This window comes from Phaenicophaeus curvirostris, chromosome 9 (assembly GCF_032191515.1).
Source record: "Phaenicophaeus curvirostris isolate KB17595 chromosome 9, BPBGC_Pcur_1.0, whole genome shotgun sequence".
In the NCBI taxonomy this organism is placed as follows: Eukaryota; Metazoa; Chordata; class Aves; order Cuculiformes; family Cuculidae; genus Phaenicophaeus; species Phaenicophaeus curvirostris.
The window spans coordinates 23523163-23539539 of NC_091400.1; the positions used below are offsets into that span (position 1 = coordinate 23523163).

At 40.3% G+C, this 16377-nt stretch overlaps 1 protein-coding gene across 1 annotated transcript in view; it reads right to left on the reverse strand.

Annotated features, from left to right (window-relative positions):
* Positions 1-8101: 8101 nt before the first annotated feature.
* ZCCHC24 (zinc finger CCHC-type containing 24) overlaps positions 8102-16377 on the reverse strand; it is a 112267-nt gene continuing 103991 nt past the window's right edge. Inside the window, exon 4 of the mRNA XM_069863887.1 lies at positions 8102-14601. Within this exon, the coding sequence (XP_069719988.1) occupies positions 14488-14601 (114 nt within the window). The 3' untranslated portion in view covers positions 8102-14487. The remainder of the gene's footprint in view (positions 14602-16377) is intronic.

The window sequence follows — 16377 nt, forward strand, 5'->3', positions numbered from 1 at the left end:
AGAGCTATTGAGCTATCTAGGGAGTGACAGAAGGAGGTCTGGGAAGAAGAAAATGTAGTGACTATTTGGTTGCAATGCAGCTGCAGGTGGCCAGGTGTGGGAACTAACAGGGCAACAAAGAACTCAGCTCCTGCCCCAAAGAAAGTAAGTGCTGTCTGTCTTATAAGTGGCATTTGTCAGTTCTCTGCTGCACCAGTGACTGTGTGAGAAAAACCAGAAACCACAATCATGACTTGATTACAGAGTCCTCACTTGGCTTCTCACAAGGGCAGTGAAATAGCTGTGGTCCCACACCTGCTTCCTTCTGATCTGGAGGTGGCCAAGGTTTGGTGCTAGCTGAAGCCTGAGCAGCTGGCCTGGCTGTTTCTCCATGTCCTTCTAACAGACTTAAAGCCTTTTCAGTGCTTCCTAAATAACCACCAAAAAAACCTAAATAACTACTTAAAAAATTAAATAACATAAATTACTCAATACTCACAGAATCATAGAATGGTTTGGGTTGGAAGGGACCTTTACAAATCATCCAGTCCAGCCCTCCTGCAGGAGTAAGAACATCTTCCAACTCAATTAGGTTGCTCAGAGCACCATCCAGCCTGACCCTGAATTATTCCAGGCATGGTATCTGAACTACCCCCTTGGGCAACCTGTGCCAATATTTCACTACTCTCATTGTAAAAAAATTATTTATATCCAGTCTAAATCCACCCTCCCATGGTTTAAAACCATAACTCCTTGCCCTGCTACAACAGGCCTTGCTAAAATGTCTGTCTCCAGCTTTCCTGCAGCCCCTTTCAGTACTGCGAGGCTGCTCTAAGGTCTCCCCAGAGCCCTCTCTCCTCCAGGTTGTTCAGCCAAACTCTCAGCCTGTCCTCATATGGGAGGTGCTCCAGCCCTCAGGTCATCTGGACTTGCTCCAACAGATCCATGTCCTTGCTGTGGTGAGGACTCCAGAACTGGATGCAGGGCTGCAGGGAAGGTCTCACAGGAACAGAGAGGAGGGGCAGAATCCCCTCCCTCACCCTGCTGGCCGTGCTCCCTCTGGTGCAGCCCAGGAGGCAGCCGGCCTTCTAGGCTGTGAGAACAAGTAATTTTCTCACAAGTACCACCAGCAGCACAGAGCACCAAGCGTTCGCCTGCGCCTCAGGCAGTGCCAGGCAGGGGCTGGTTGGGGTGGGTGTGAGAAGGCTGTTGGGGATTTAGGGAGGGGACAGCATGTTATTGTAACACAAAATACTGCTTTGGAAAAACCAGGAGTGGTGCAGAGCACACAGTATAACTTGAGGCTACAAAAGACCAGCAATGGTGAATTACAGGCAATAGAGAGGACTTGAGAGAGGCAAGAGAAACTGAGGAACTAGAAGGCATCTAGGGACTTGATGGTTACAGTTCCAGTTATTTTATGCACAACCATGTACAAACTAAGTCTTTTGGTGATGGAGCCTGTGCTGAAGTTGATTAATTTTACAATCTAAACATACATGTCTCATTGCAGTTCCTGCCAAGATGGTAACCAGATATATATTTTTTAAAGATTTTATTTTATTTTATTTTATTTTATTTTATTTTACACCTGGGTGATGGAGCACAGCTTTCACATGAAAAAATAGCAGGTATACACACACAGACCCTACTCACTCACTCACTCACTCACTATCCTTAGATATTCCTGAAAAGGGTTGGTAACGTGCTAGAGACCAGGCAGTACCTGAGTTAAAAGAAAAGCAGTTTTTGACTCTTAAGAAGAGAAGAATACCTGCCAGTGGTGAAAATTAGGTTTATATGCCCATTACTGTAAAGTTAAACACTGCCAGCTGTATTGTCTACCTTTACAAAAAGAACTCAGGTGACTGATTTTCCCTACTTTTCATATTTAGAAAGCTGTTTGAAATCTGCCAGGTTTGCTGGTGAGGTGTTGAAAAGAAGATCAGGTTTATGAAGTGTATTAAATTCTCATTTTAAAAAATAATCTAAGCTATATTTCACATGTACAGCCCTTGAGGGAGCAAATCACACATACCTTAGGCTGAACTTCACCCTTCCTGGAACTGTAAAGCTTTATTTGAGCCTCTATTTCTTCTCCTGTTGTGTTAAATTCTTGTGGGGAGGTGCATAGGGTTCAATGTAGGAAGGAAATCAGAGGAGAGAAAGTTCACTTTCTTCCCTTGGCTACATTCATTCCACAAAAGCCTCCAGATGTAAGTCCTTTGGTCTGAGATTTTCTGTCTGCTTCAGACTGACATTTCCTCCCTCGTAGAGAGATGGGCAAAAACATTAATTGTAAATTATTTCTCAGTCCAATTCTGCTTGTCTCGTGCTTTCCCCGCAGCTCCTGTGTGGTTTTACACAGACAAGAGCACCTCAGGTCTCCAGACACCTTGAGGGAATGTCTTGGTGTGAAGCTGTACCCCTGCAGTTAAAGATATCATATAAGATCAGCAGATGGGGGAACATGGGTGCAGGCTAACCAACTGCCGCATTAATTTGGGATGTCTTTGGCTGTGGCTCGGTGTTGGGCAGAAAGGCAGAGCGTAGCACGGCTGAAACCCATCACGCAAGCCCACCGTGACTTGGCTGCCTCCCACCACAGCACAGCATGTGGCTCAGCCAGAGCCTCTGACTTCATCCTAGTGAGCCCCATTTACTGGACCTTTAGGATGGTAGGAGTTGTTTAAACATCTCTTAGAAATTTTAGGTGACTCAGTAAATTCCTTTGTGACCTTAGAAAACCATATGGTGAGGCTGAGCGAGGGCTAAACCCTGTCCTGCTACTCAGAGAGCCAGAGCGGGTGGTGCAGCCCAGCAAGCAGGAATACAGTGTGTGGATGTGTTTAAAATAACTTTACACAGCTAATTAGGAGCAGCTTTTCAAACAAAAATATCTGCAATGAATCAAAGAAAAACACCGAACTAGCTACAATAGTGCAAGATTCAGTTGTAGGCTGCAAATTACAGTGGTGTTTCAGTTGTTTCCCTGCCAGTTAGCCCAACTAAGCATAAGTATGGGTAAATTGAAAGGTTTTCTTCCAAAATATGAATGCTGGGGGCTGGTGAGCATTTCCCTGGGCTTGTCTGTCTGAGCCTGCCCTGACAGCCATCAGGTGACTGATGGATGCTGTGTGTTTCCTTACATACAGGGCTAAATGTATGTTTGTGTTCATATATTGTTGCACAAAAGTAATCCTCTCAGACCAGCCCAACACCCGCTATGGTGTCTTCTTTCCTACAAGAGCTTACTGAGGGAAAAGAGATTAAACACAGGTAATCGGCCTTCTGTCAGTGGCGTCTCTTGCCTCTGGCTGCTTCTGTGCTCTGGGAATTCCTGAGCCAGGGTTGCAGCTTCGTGGTTAATAACCTTTACAGGATTTTTAGTGGGTTTTTTTTCATGTGGTTTTGTAGCTGGTTTTGATGACATTTATTCTTTTGACAGCTGGAATATCCCATGACTGTGAATTTCTGTCTGCTGTGTGAAATTTTTGTTTTAATTTTGTTACCTCATATAATTTTATCCCGAGTTCCTTGCTTCTAGGATTGAAAGCATTGTAGAAGCACTGAATGTTTCTTCCTTTCTTCATGTCATTTATTATGTTATAGGCCACTATCACATCCACTCTCACAGATCTCTTTTTGAAGAGAAGGAGGCCCAGAGCATTGAGTCTCTTTTTACAGGGACACTGCTTACTTTCATAATTCCCTGTTTTTTTACTCTATTTTATCCTTTTAGAGTGATAAGGATTGTGTAATGTTTTCTCCTCTATTTCCTGTCCCTAATTTCAAATTCTCTATTTGCCTCTTTTTGCTTTTTTCAAACTGTTATCACTGACTTACATTATCCAGAATAACACCATGAGGTTGTTCCAGACTGCTAATTAAACATTTATTATTGAATGTGCAGCATTTGGGGTGTCTTTCTGAATGTGCAGTATTTGCAGCCGCCAACTTATCAGCCCATCAGAGCACACCAGGGACTCTGTCAGCCACTGCTCCTGTTTGGTTTTTGTTTTAGTGCTCTGAATCAGGGAATTGCTGCTCACTTCCCTGCAGAAGACCACCTTGATCAAGTTGGTTCAGTTCTTTCAAATCCTGAAAGATGTTGGTGCAAGCAAGTACTAGTTGTCTTTATTTAACTCAGGCACTTCTACATCAGCTTAATCATAGAATCAAAGAATTATTAATGTTGGAAAAGACCTCTAAGATTATCCAGTCCAACACCACCGTGCCTACTAACCCATGTCCCAAAGTGCCACATCTACGCATTCTTTGAACACTTCAGGGACAGGGTCTCCGCCGCTTCCCTGCACAGCCTGTTCCAGTGCTTCACCACTCTTACAGCAAAGAAGCGTTTCCCAATATACAGTCTAAACCTCCCCAGCCACAACTTGAAGCCATTTTCTCTCCTCCTATCACATATTACTTGGGAGAAGAGAGCAGCACCCAATTTAAAGCAATACAAACACCTGGGGCAGGCAAACATTAGACCAAATAGCTGAGCAAGGTATTAGTTGACACGTGCAGTCACTCTGCGTTCAAAAATTGTCCAGCACATTCAGAAACAGTAGCAGGGCATGTTGGAAAGCAGTTTGCATTGGTTCATGACAATGTGCATTATTCAAGATTCTATCCACCAACGCTTACTTCTGTGTATTTCCTTGGCAAAATTTCCACAGCTGCCCAAGACTTAACCATGCTTAGATTTCAATTACTGTGTATGTTAAAATGAGAGTTCTTTATCTCTTTTAGATGTGAACTGTCCTTAGCCTCCCTGCTGTCCATGAGGATTCCTGTTGGTGGCACTGATGTCTTTGTGCTGGGCATTCCCAAAGAAGTCTGTTGGGTTTTGTGCTGCAGCCGGCACAGGGGGAAGCACCTGCACCTGGGGAGGAACTGGTGCCCCACAGCTGGTCAGCACAGCTGGAAACCCTCAGCAATCAGGCTCAGCAGTCAATTTAAGGGAGGTGGAGGGGAACAGAACCCTTTCTAGGAGGCTTTGGTGGTAGTTCTTTGAATTTCTACCTGAAGGTACTCAAAATTTGTATTTTTTTCTTAAATGAAGGCTGGGTTTTTTTGTCTTTATTGCTGTATTATATACAAACTGTGAGTTTTGAGGTCTTCATTCCTATCACTTCACTAGTGTTTTTCTGTGTTGTTATCTCTTCTCTAAGTTTTGCTGGCTGAAACCAAATGAAACATAAGTGTGTCCTTGAAAGCCTCTTGAGTTGTACCTTCTTGTTCAGCTGCAAAACTGTTTGGAAACCTTACGAAAAAATGGTTGGAGTTAGATTTCCTGTCCCTGCTGCTTAGATGTGCTCAGTAATTGTATAAGTGAAAGCTTCCTTATGGCATTCTGGTGTTCCTGCTCTCAGATGGTGAGAGTGCAAAATGCAATAATATCTTTGGCTTGTGCTCTGCTCCACTGAAAGCATCCATAGCAATTTTGGATATGATTTGTTTTCCCTGTAGGCATGGGTTTTGGTTGGATTACCTGGGCACGCAAGCTCCATTTATACCTGGGACAAGTCAACGATTACTGTGTTTTCTTTAGCTAAGTTTGTGGCATAGAAACAAAGTTTGCAAGAGTGTCCAGAGCTGCTGCTGCTTCTGTGGTCTCCTCACTGGCCACAGAGCCGTGTGCCTGGGCGGTGTGTTTAAGGAGAGACGGCTTGACGGTGTTCTGCTCTTTTGCAGAGCAGCATTGGCTCTCTCTGCCTGCTTGGGCTGCAAACCAGGGAAGCTTCAACTCCTCGTGAATGCGATTGCCACACTTTCAGCCCTTTGGTAAATGCTGACTGAGGTAGATGCTTCTCAGTGCATTCTGTTACTAAAAATGTCTCTTAAAGCTTTTAAAAGGATTGTGTGAGGTATTTACTAATATCTGAATGAAGTTTTGCAGTTTTGGTAGGCTGTGTTGAGACAGGTTTTCTGTGTTTTGTTATTGTCCGAAGCATTTTTGAGATTGGGATGGTGAGGAAGAGCAATTGCATTACTTTCAGTAAAACAAATGTTTGGGTGAGCAGGTGTGGGCCCAACAGCTGGTGTTAATGAGACAGGAGTTTGCAAATGATCTGTTTCTCTAAGTTCATGAGGTTAATGATAGAGAAAAGCAAAGCTGAACATTGTATTCTACTTTTTCAGGTTCCTTGGCAATGTGCTTCTCCTTTTATATGTTTCTCCAGTCAGGAAGTTTCTTTAGTTCTTGCTTTCTTATGTCTTGCACAAAGGACCTGATTGTCAGCATTTAGCCCTCAGTGTTTTGGGTTCCTCTCTTTCCAATGTCTCTTGTGTCCATCCCTCTTGGAGGGATATGGAGAAGAAGGAGCCTTTTTAACTTATTTGCCTTGTGTTAGGTGGGTGTGTATGGCCTATATGTGGGGGTCCTGAGCAAGACTTACACAAGCGTAACATGCAGGCTGTTTGTCCTCCCTAGATGGGAATTAAAGTCTGGTTTGTGTGTCTGTTAATGTAGTTGGAGGATCTGGGATGGGGGTTTTGATATGATGCGCCTAACTTTAAAAATAGTAATCTTGGTGTGCTGTTTAACTTGTTTTTCCATGAAGAATAATGGAACAGCTTTTAATTTCAAGGTATCAATGTTATACGAAATTCCTGTTATGAAATCATTATTTTTTTCAAGTGGGAATTACTTGACCCTTCTGTTAAGAGCAGGGTGTTGCATTGTCTCTATCTTGTTTATGTTGAGTGGGAAGACAAAGTGCTGGGCAATGAAAAAAGGGAAATGTATTTTGTTCATTATTTTTGATGCCGTATTGTTCTTTCTAATTTATTTTAAACATGAAAAAGTTATTTCTTTGAGGAATCATAGAAAATGTTGTAATAGGCAATTAGGACTTTGCAGTTGATCTACTCAGCGTGCTTTCTGGTCTCAGTGAAGCATTAAACCTGAGGTGTTGGTGTCTGGGGAGTCTCCCGTTCCTCTTGTGGAAAGAGGTATTTCAGCTCTGAGCTTGGCTTTGTGGCTCGCGTTTGTTATGGGAACAGTGCTGTTGGCAAGATTTATATAAAAGAGCAGTGTGTTTTGTTCTTCAAATAATTTATCAACTAGCTCTGAATATGTGCTTTTCCTTTCTATGGGGCTCAGCTGGGAGGATGCCTTTCATCATTTGATGAAGTAGTAGCTTTTTTCAAGCCTGCAAAATTGCACCATGATTCCTTGGCCAGCCTCTCTTCCCCCTCTGCATACTCATGTAAACACTTGTGCATGTGTTCTTGCTCTCTTATGCAGACTCAAAGAGAAGAGCACTCAAATCTTCCCAGAAATCAGACTTTCTATGTGATATAAATAGTGTCACTGTGGTAAAGAATTCAAGGGTCAGATATGCACCATGTTTGTAGGGGTGATCAGGCACAGAACTGTGTGCTTTAAATATGCCTATTAAAATTTATCTATTTGTTTTAAATGAAGGGAATCTTTCATTTTAGAGGCAGGGTACCAGAAGTCCAGAGTTAATTTCACAACACCCTTATTTGAACTTCTAATTGCAATGGAATTGGCAGTCTCAACAGAAAAATTGCTTGCCATTGATCTTTGGGGATGTGAGAAGCACATTTCTAATAAGCAACAAGCACTTAGCAGGTGTCATTCTTGGCAACTTCTAGTGTTCACAAAGAATTAATTAGGTCCAATCCTCTACATTTAACGTGTTATAACTTAATGATACTTAGAAATGATGACAGTTATTTTTTATTATAGCAACTTTCTGGCACCCAAGCTTCCCTATCCAACTATTAAGGACAAAAATGTACGTTCTCCTATTACAGGAGGCTTTTCTTCATACAGGAGTATGCTAGATAATACCAGGCTGTTTAAAACTAACAGCTGGCACTGTTAACCCAAGTTGCTCCACCAGCAGAGGAAACTTCGGATGAAACTCTCTCACCCAGGATGAAACCAGGCTCCCTGCAGCTTAGGGACTCATCTGCAATGGAGAAAATCTTTTTCACGTGGTCTGGGTCATGGTTATGCTGAGGCAGGCTGGCACAGCGAACACCAGGCTGCAGCTGGCCAGTCCGTGACCAGTAACATATCGCAGCTAGTAGGAAAGCTTCAAAGAAAGGGTCGCTCCAGAAAACCATACCACTCTCTTGCTGTTTTTTTGCAGTACTTTAATACAGCATTAAAATGCTAGAATACTAGAGGAAAGCTGTATACTACCCAGCAAATAAGGCACATGTCGGAATGCCATTTTATGGACAATCCACAACAGAGGGTTTACAGTCTTTTTAGCAACACAGTCATCAGATGAGCAAGCTGTCATCTTGATTGCTGAAGTAGAACTGGTACCTCTGAGGCCTTTGTCCATAGGTTTTGTTTGTTTTAGCTGTACAAGTTTATTAACAGTTACAGAAAAAGAAATTATACAAATTGCCAACTGAATCTGACAAGGTCAGTGGGTACAGCTAAACAAATGCAATAATAATTAGGTTAATCTTTCTACAGCTGAAGAAATTCATAAGATACAGTGTTAGTTTTAGCACTAGTATACAAGGCAGTGAGTGCTGTACTAAATAACCTTTTAAAGGAAACAAGAATCCAGTACAGGGTTGGACAGACCTTCCATTTTAGCATGGTAAAATATCAAACTAAAACCCCAATCCTTCATAATATAATCAAGCTACATGAAATGTAAAGTGTAAAAATGCTTCAAATACGTGCACATGCATATCTATATTGCTATGAGTTCTAATTAAAATAAACATAACTCCCTAGAATAATCTATTTCAATCCTTTTCTCTTGCATCTTTTGATTGATATTATTGCTGTAGCCGATACTGCATAGCTGAGCTCACAGTCTGCAAAGAGGTGTGAAAGTCAAGTTGTCAAATAGTGTCCCAACCAGCTCTCTTCCCCTCTGCTTACAGGAAAGGAAAGAACCACCATTTGAAACCTAACGCTTGTGCTTCAGAGTTTCTGAAAGCCGAGTCTCTATGGTGCTTTCAGCATCTTCTGTGTCTCTCACGAGGCTATAAAGTGACACAGTTTACTGTTATTTGCTCCTCACTTGCTGTATGTCTAGTGATAGCTTTTCCTAGCAATCCTTCCCCAAATACACATAAATAAACTGTATAAGCATTTTCATATAAGTCTAAGCACTTGAATAATATATTGGTTACTTAATACTGATATTTTCATCCAAGGATAACAAAAACAATATGGCTTAAAGAATTGCAAGGTTTTTTTGTCAGAATTATGTACCAACTTTCATATAATATTTTATGTAGACAATATTTCCTTCTTAATGTAGTTCTGTTGCATACTTTATACAGACAAAAGCATTGTAAAAAAAAAAGTAAATTACTTCCATAAATATTTTCTTGAGGATACATCCTTAGTTCTGCAAAATACTTAAGAAACCTCTTACCTGTTAGTATCCTAGTTGAGAGGAAGGCCCTTCTGAAAGCTTCCAAATTGTAAAAACTTTTCCCCAAAAAACAAACAATACTTTTTTAAAAAGGCCCTCAAATATATACAAAAAAGTTACTGCAAAGAGTTCCCAGGTAACAATTCAGTATTACAAGAAATATTTGTAACCATTCAAAAATTTTAACATCTAAAAAGGTTTCCAAAATACACACATAGTATTAAAAAAAAAATTGAAAGAAACTCTATGTCAAGTATAACTCAAGATAAATACACATCTGCAAGTAAAACTGTAAAATACTTCATACAGGGGTAAACATTTATATCAATCATCTATAGCTAGTAACTGCACACGATTGTCCCTTTGAAATTCATCCTAGAAACACAAACCATCATCCCTATATCTAAGATCTCAACCAGCCCTCTGAGCACTTCAGCAATGTAGCAAACTGAATGGACAGCAGTGGTTTTGGAGATAGGAAAGGGAGATGTGTGGAAGCCCTATGGGAGTGGAGTGATAGCTTAATGATTTGTGTATGGGGATAGTTCCATCACAGTTTAAAATATGTTGGCAAAGGCAAGTGGAAAATGTATGTCAATTAACTTAACTTGAAAAACAAATGATGATTTATTGCATACTTTGTCCACATTGTTCAGTGGACAAATCTTAAGGTCCATACTAGGGAAAAAAGATAGTCTACGTGACCGCAGGACAAAGAATCCATCTAGGAAGTCTGGCATTTCCAAAAGCTCTCACCTTTTAATGTTTGAAGTAGTTTTGGTTTTGGAATAACTGCTAGTGTCACAGGTATGCAACCCATGTATAATCTAAATCTCGTGGTATACAAAAAGGTATAATGTAGATAATACTTCTTGGTATAAGGCTTCTCTCAGACATACGTAACTTCACATTTTTAGTTTACAAACTAAGTCCCATATAATGGGGAACTTCAAAATACACCTATTTTCAGAAACAATATATACTCTTGTGTATTTATCTGAAATTAAAAAAGCAATTTTGAGACAAAAATGCCTCAAACTTTGCTTGTGTGGCATAATTTTACATCTGTGGTAGCAGCAGTAGAAACTGGCTAAAATGGGGCCATTCTTTGAAGTACAGGGATTTTTCTTCATTACCATTGAATGAAGTATTTGTAACAACTTCATTGGAGCTGCACCAAGTTAAAGCAGCTAAAAGCCTCTGCCACACATTTCAAATCACTGGTACTTCTCTCCAGAGCAGCGCCAATGCCAAGGACAAATCCCATGTGAAATGTTCTGACCAACTCAGGGCACTAATTGTGCTTAGTGTTTTTTTTTAAAAGAAATAACTGAAGGTTTAAAAAAATCTCCAAAGAAGGGTGGGGAAAGGGGAAAATAAGTGTGCTGGCTGGATTGGTAGGCAGGCAACAGCAGGCACCTGAGGTTAAAAGTCCAGTTTGCCAAATAAATGCACAGAGCCAAATTTCTCTCCGTACGCCCCTAAAGAATACTCAGTTGAGGGAGGCCTGTATTGATTTAAAACTCTTTTTACTGACACTTGCCTCACTTCTGCTAAAACTGTCTCAAAATACCTTGAAGGTTACTAGCTGATGTTTTAAATGCAGAGCTGGTTAAAAAGGACATCAGAAAGCATTCAGAAAAATCTAAGAGGGAAATTAACTCATCTTTGTAGTAAAAAAAAATGGAATTTGTAAGGTTTTTCCAATTTGGAGAGAGTTAGGTCTATGGGTGAATCACCTTTGCAGAGCGAAGAGAAGAAATTTACATTTTATAATCAAATTTGAAACAAAATTTAAGAATTTTCCCTTCTGTGCCATTAACCAAAAGCCCGTGGTCATAAGCTGTTGTGCATTACTTCTGAGGGTATGTTTTTCCAGTTAACCCACCAACTATCTGCAGCCCAGCATGAAGCAAGTGCCAAGGGCTGGATGCTACAAACATCACACATGGAGGCACAGAGTCCCTTTACACAAACTTGCCACCTTCCCCAGGTGCCGACTCCTTAGGGAGACAAGGTTTCAGGCCTGTAGAGCAAGGACAGAAAACTTGAGGCTGCTCCCCAGGGACCACTGGGCACTCTCCCTCCCTCCCCAGCTTTTGGCAGGGATGGCAAGGTGAGCAGGCTGCTTCCAGCCATGAGGTACCAAGGGCCTAAGCGCATCTACATACCACCCAGGATGAATCTCTGGCTTACGCAGTACAAACTATGGCAGTGTCACTTCTTGCTTTCCTGTGTATTTTGTTCTTTATCTGCTTTTTCCCTACATAAATGTAGGGGAAAATATATTCTTGTTAATTCAAATATGCTAAATAATATTTAAATACTTAGTTTGCTGCTTAGGAAAGAATCACCGAGATAAATATTGAACTGTCATAAGGATGCTTTCAAGAATTATTATTCTATACCTACAGCCATTAATAGTTTAAGTCATTTGTATATTTTTAGGAACCTTATTTTAAAGGAAATTCATAAGCTAAAGGCATTGCCGTGCAGTGTTGAATATCGGTAAACAATTTTTAACATTAAAATAGCAACAGTTGCATGTAATGGTGTCTTTAAATGGGTCTTTGTTCAGAACCTGGTGGTTGGTAGCTATATCAACAGATGTGCTATTTTACTGATCTAGTGGTTATCATAAGATAGAAATTATTTCAACACAGAAAAAAATGGCTGATAGCAACGTCTTGGTCTCAGGGAGAAAATAAAATAACATTTTCCCTTATCTTAGTCTAAGGGTTTTTCTCTACATGTCCTTTAGCTGGCTGTGAAGCGCAAGGTGACTTTTGTTCATGTACTACTAAGTGCTCAGGAAGACAAAATAGATCTGGTTTAGTATGTATCTCTTGCAATATTATTTGTGCTTAAAACAAAATAGCAATATTAATGTTAGAGGTCAGGCTTTGAAAATCCACCTCTAGATCTGCCTGTGTATTTTCTTATTCTTATTTGTATGGGCAGATTAGCATCTTTGTTTAGAGAACTTGTCTCTAAGGTGATTTATGAGTCTGTGCAAAAGAATGTTTCCATCTGAAAATGCTAAAACTGTGTGTCTTCACTGAGGCAACCAACCTGTTATTAGCCTTAACTTTCAATAATGTTATTTTCAGCTATTTTAGTTGATAGAATTGCCAGCTGGGCAAAAGTTGCTTCAAAGTGATTAACTTCAACGTTACACAGCACTTTTCATCCAGTGATGGCAAAACACTGACAGATATTAAGTAAGCCTCACAAGTCTCCTGTGAGGTAGGTGCGCTAAAGTATTATTATCCCCATTTTGCAGCTGGGGAAACTGAGGTCCAGAAGGATCTTGTGACTTGCCCCAGATAGGGAGCTAATGGAAGAACTGTGGTCGGAAGCCAGGAGTCTCCAGGTTTATCCATTGCTCTGACCAGTAGGCTGGGTCACTTGGGCTACCCATAAATAATGAAGTTGGTGAGATAGGTACATGACACCACCAGAATAAGCAGAAACAATTTTGCCCTGCTGATGGCAAAGAAATGGCAAAAGTTTCACCCTAGAGCAAATTTGTTAGAGTACTTGACATTTTCTATACAAATACTCCCTGTAAGTTCTCAATTTGCTTTAAAGAGCTTCACTGTACATATCAGTAACATCCTGCTATAACTTGGCATACAAAAGCCTCCTCTGTCTTAGCATTATGCAATGAATCCTTAAAACAAAGCTAATTCACATCAAGTTGTGTAGGATTTAAAGTATTTCCACTAAGTCTCACTCACACAAATCAATATCTCTAAAGGCGACTTAATAAAAATAGAAATTGTTAATTTACAAACCCGAACAAACATCCCTGTAATTTTTTTGAGTGAATAATGCATGTAAATTGCTTGTTGTGTCCTTTTGCCAACGTATTCTGATGTAGACATACAAACATGACACTGTCTTGAGGTACTTTCAGTTCATGGTATTTCCCAATCCCTGACGAGATACTTCTTTGCAGCAGGATGACCCTGCACAAAGTTCTACCTGAAATGGGACAACAAAATCGAAATCTTACATTTCTCCTCAAATATGTAGGTGTTTCAAGAAGACATGAAGAGGGAAGGTTACCTAGTGCTCTCCATGCCTCAAAACACCCCCATGGCTAACGAGTTTTATATTGGAACAAATTTGTACAGTAGAAAAGAGGACATAAAAATACTTCCAGAAAGTGGCTTTAAAACTCTCATAAATAGTAAGTTTGGCTAATCTTTCAACTAAGAGTTTTGGGGACAGTTTTAATTATTCCCCTTTATTCACAGTAAATTTAGTGTGCATGTGGCCTAACAGCCCATACACATACAGGGACCATTGATTATATGACAAGAGAAGGATCTGTTAGTCACACAAGCAAGCCAATTTTGTCTCCTCCAAAATCCTCTTGGAATCCTTCCTGATGCTCTGGGTCCCATTATGGCACTCCCTTTCCACCCAACCCACACCCTCAAACAATTATTCACTTTTTTTTTTTGCCACGTCCTGCAAAAATGATTTTGCTGAAGCCCTGCCCAAGCGCTGGTAACAAAGAGAAAAAGTCCAAGAAAGCAGCAACACAAAACTCTCAGACTTTCTAAAACTGGGAAAACAATTTTCCTTCTTTTATGCAGTGGCTTGTTTCATCTTCCTTTGTCTTGTCATATAATAGGAATAATGTTCATGTTGTGGATGAGTGTTTGCAATTAGTGGCCCCACAGTTATTTAACCTCTGCAAAAGCCATACGTGTAACATTCCTTGTGAATATTATACCTTGCCTATTGAATAGTACTTCATTTCACCTGGCCATGATATAGGGTCTGTGTAAACAATCAGCAGAACCTGCAACCACAGTTCTGTCATGAACACTATCGGTAACACTTTATATATGTGTGCACATATATATATAAAAATTACATATATATGTATGTATACAAATCATAGTCCTGTGAATACCTGGTGCATGTGTGCGCATGCACAGGAAAAATGTTACATTCTATTAATTGTAAGGCATATTATTAGATAGGCGATATTGGCAATTATTTTAGCCTTTATCTTGATTTGTTGTGTTGCTGTTGATCGCATGCTGCCAGAGGATCTTTAAGGATGATGGGGACGGGAAGAGGCCACTTTGAAGGTTTATTGCACACGGCGGCAGTAGTAGCCCAAGACTTTGCACTTCTCACACAGATGCTGGGGATGTTCTTTGCTCTGATCTGAAACATCCAGGCCATCCGGCTTTTCCAGGGGTCTCTGAAACGAAGGGGGAGGAAATCAGATTAGAGCCTTTATTCTAGTAATTATAAAGGGTACTGTATTTCTTCCCTGAAGGGATTAAACCCTTTTTCATCTCTGCCTTGGTTTGTGGTGACCTCACAACTTGATGTCACTATTCTTCATAAAGGTGGTGGCAACTTGGTTGTAGACAAATTACTAAAAGACTGAACTGGGGACCATATTTATAAAAACAGCCACACAGAAGAGTTTATTCTTTTGGCTCCAGTGAGTGAGATGTCCCAAAGGCATGAATACACCTGAAGCATGCAAATCCCATTACCCTGCAATGCTGGGAGGAGTCACCAATGTTACGATTATCTGCTATGACAAGAAAAAAGTCTTAACCATGCACAGGTATTATCAAGCTAAATGAGGTTTTCCTAACACTCAGCCCATATTCCTGATGCTGAAATCTTTGCAGTAAAGCAGCTGCAAAGCTATTAAAAAATAAAGAAAAAACACCATCAAAAACATCCCCCCAAAGCCTCCCCCAAACGAAAAACCCAACCTCGCAACACAGTCCTTTACCCTGAACCTGAGTAACAAATTGACTATGTATTTTTAATAATAGTTGTGAAATCACAGGGTTGGAGGCATATTTGGCTAAATGAGGGAATAAAACTGCTCTGGTTTTAGTAGATCTTGGTTCTTTCATTTTTGATGACATGTAAAAGGTTTCACAATCATTCTGAAAATAAAGTACCGTGTTAAATATTGCAGAGAGGTGAAGTGTTTCGCAAGTCTAATAGGTGGAGAGGTGACAGATGTGAAGTAGAACACCATAAAGTGCACCCACCCTTTATTTGAAAAAACCAAACAACATGCTTTAATGCATAATTTCTCTGGCTCTGTGGAATATCTTGAAAGACTGTTTCATTGTATGGTGCTTTCCCATGAAGACAGTTGTGGTTGTATGGGACTGTGGTAGAGACTGTGTGGTGTAACATCGGAAAAAAGTCAGAAGCTGCTTATTGTTCTCACAGAGATACTAGCCTCTTACTTAATCTCTTCAAAATATGGTTCTTGGAGCATGGGGTAAATAGAAACAAAGTTATGGCCATTTATCTTTTCACACCTTTCCTACGAAGTCTTAAAGACTTTCCTGTAAAAATTTAAAGTACACCTGATCATCTGAGTTTTCTTTTATGTTCTTTCCCAGGTCACCCACCATTTGGACAGGAAGAAAGAGATATTCAAAGCTTTTTTTTTTTTTTGCTATGTAATGCTGCAAGAACAACCCTTAATCCAGGGAACATAAGGGTTTATCAGCTCTCTGAATAGCTGAAATGAGACAGAATATGTTCTATTATCCTGAACAAGGGAAGCCTGCAAATTGTTGATTGGTTGTATTGGATTGTGCGTGCTACACTTAATATATTGCACAGCTAGTATAAAAAATGTGTGGGAGTAATTCAGTGGTGATTGCCAACAGTTTGTTAATGATTCAATGCTCTTATCCATGGTATTACCTGAAGTTTTGTCTTTCTTGGGCTACGTATCATATGTCTTTGTGTTTAACTTAATTTACAATTTAATTGCAAATCCTGTACCAGGCAGGGGGTAAGAAAGGTAGATGGACCCCATCTCCTCTAAATCCTTTAACCTCCCATTGCAACCCCATTGAGCTTTGAATGCCTTGTTGGAAATTAGTACGCTAGGATTTGAGATCAGAACCAACAATCATGTTTCTAGGCTTGCAACCCAACTATGGGTGCAGGCGGTGCTTCAGCCACAACACAGACAAATTGAGGA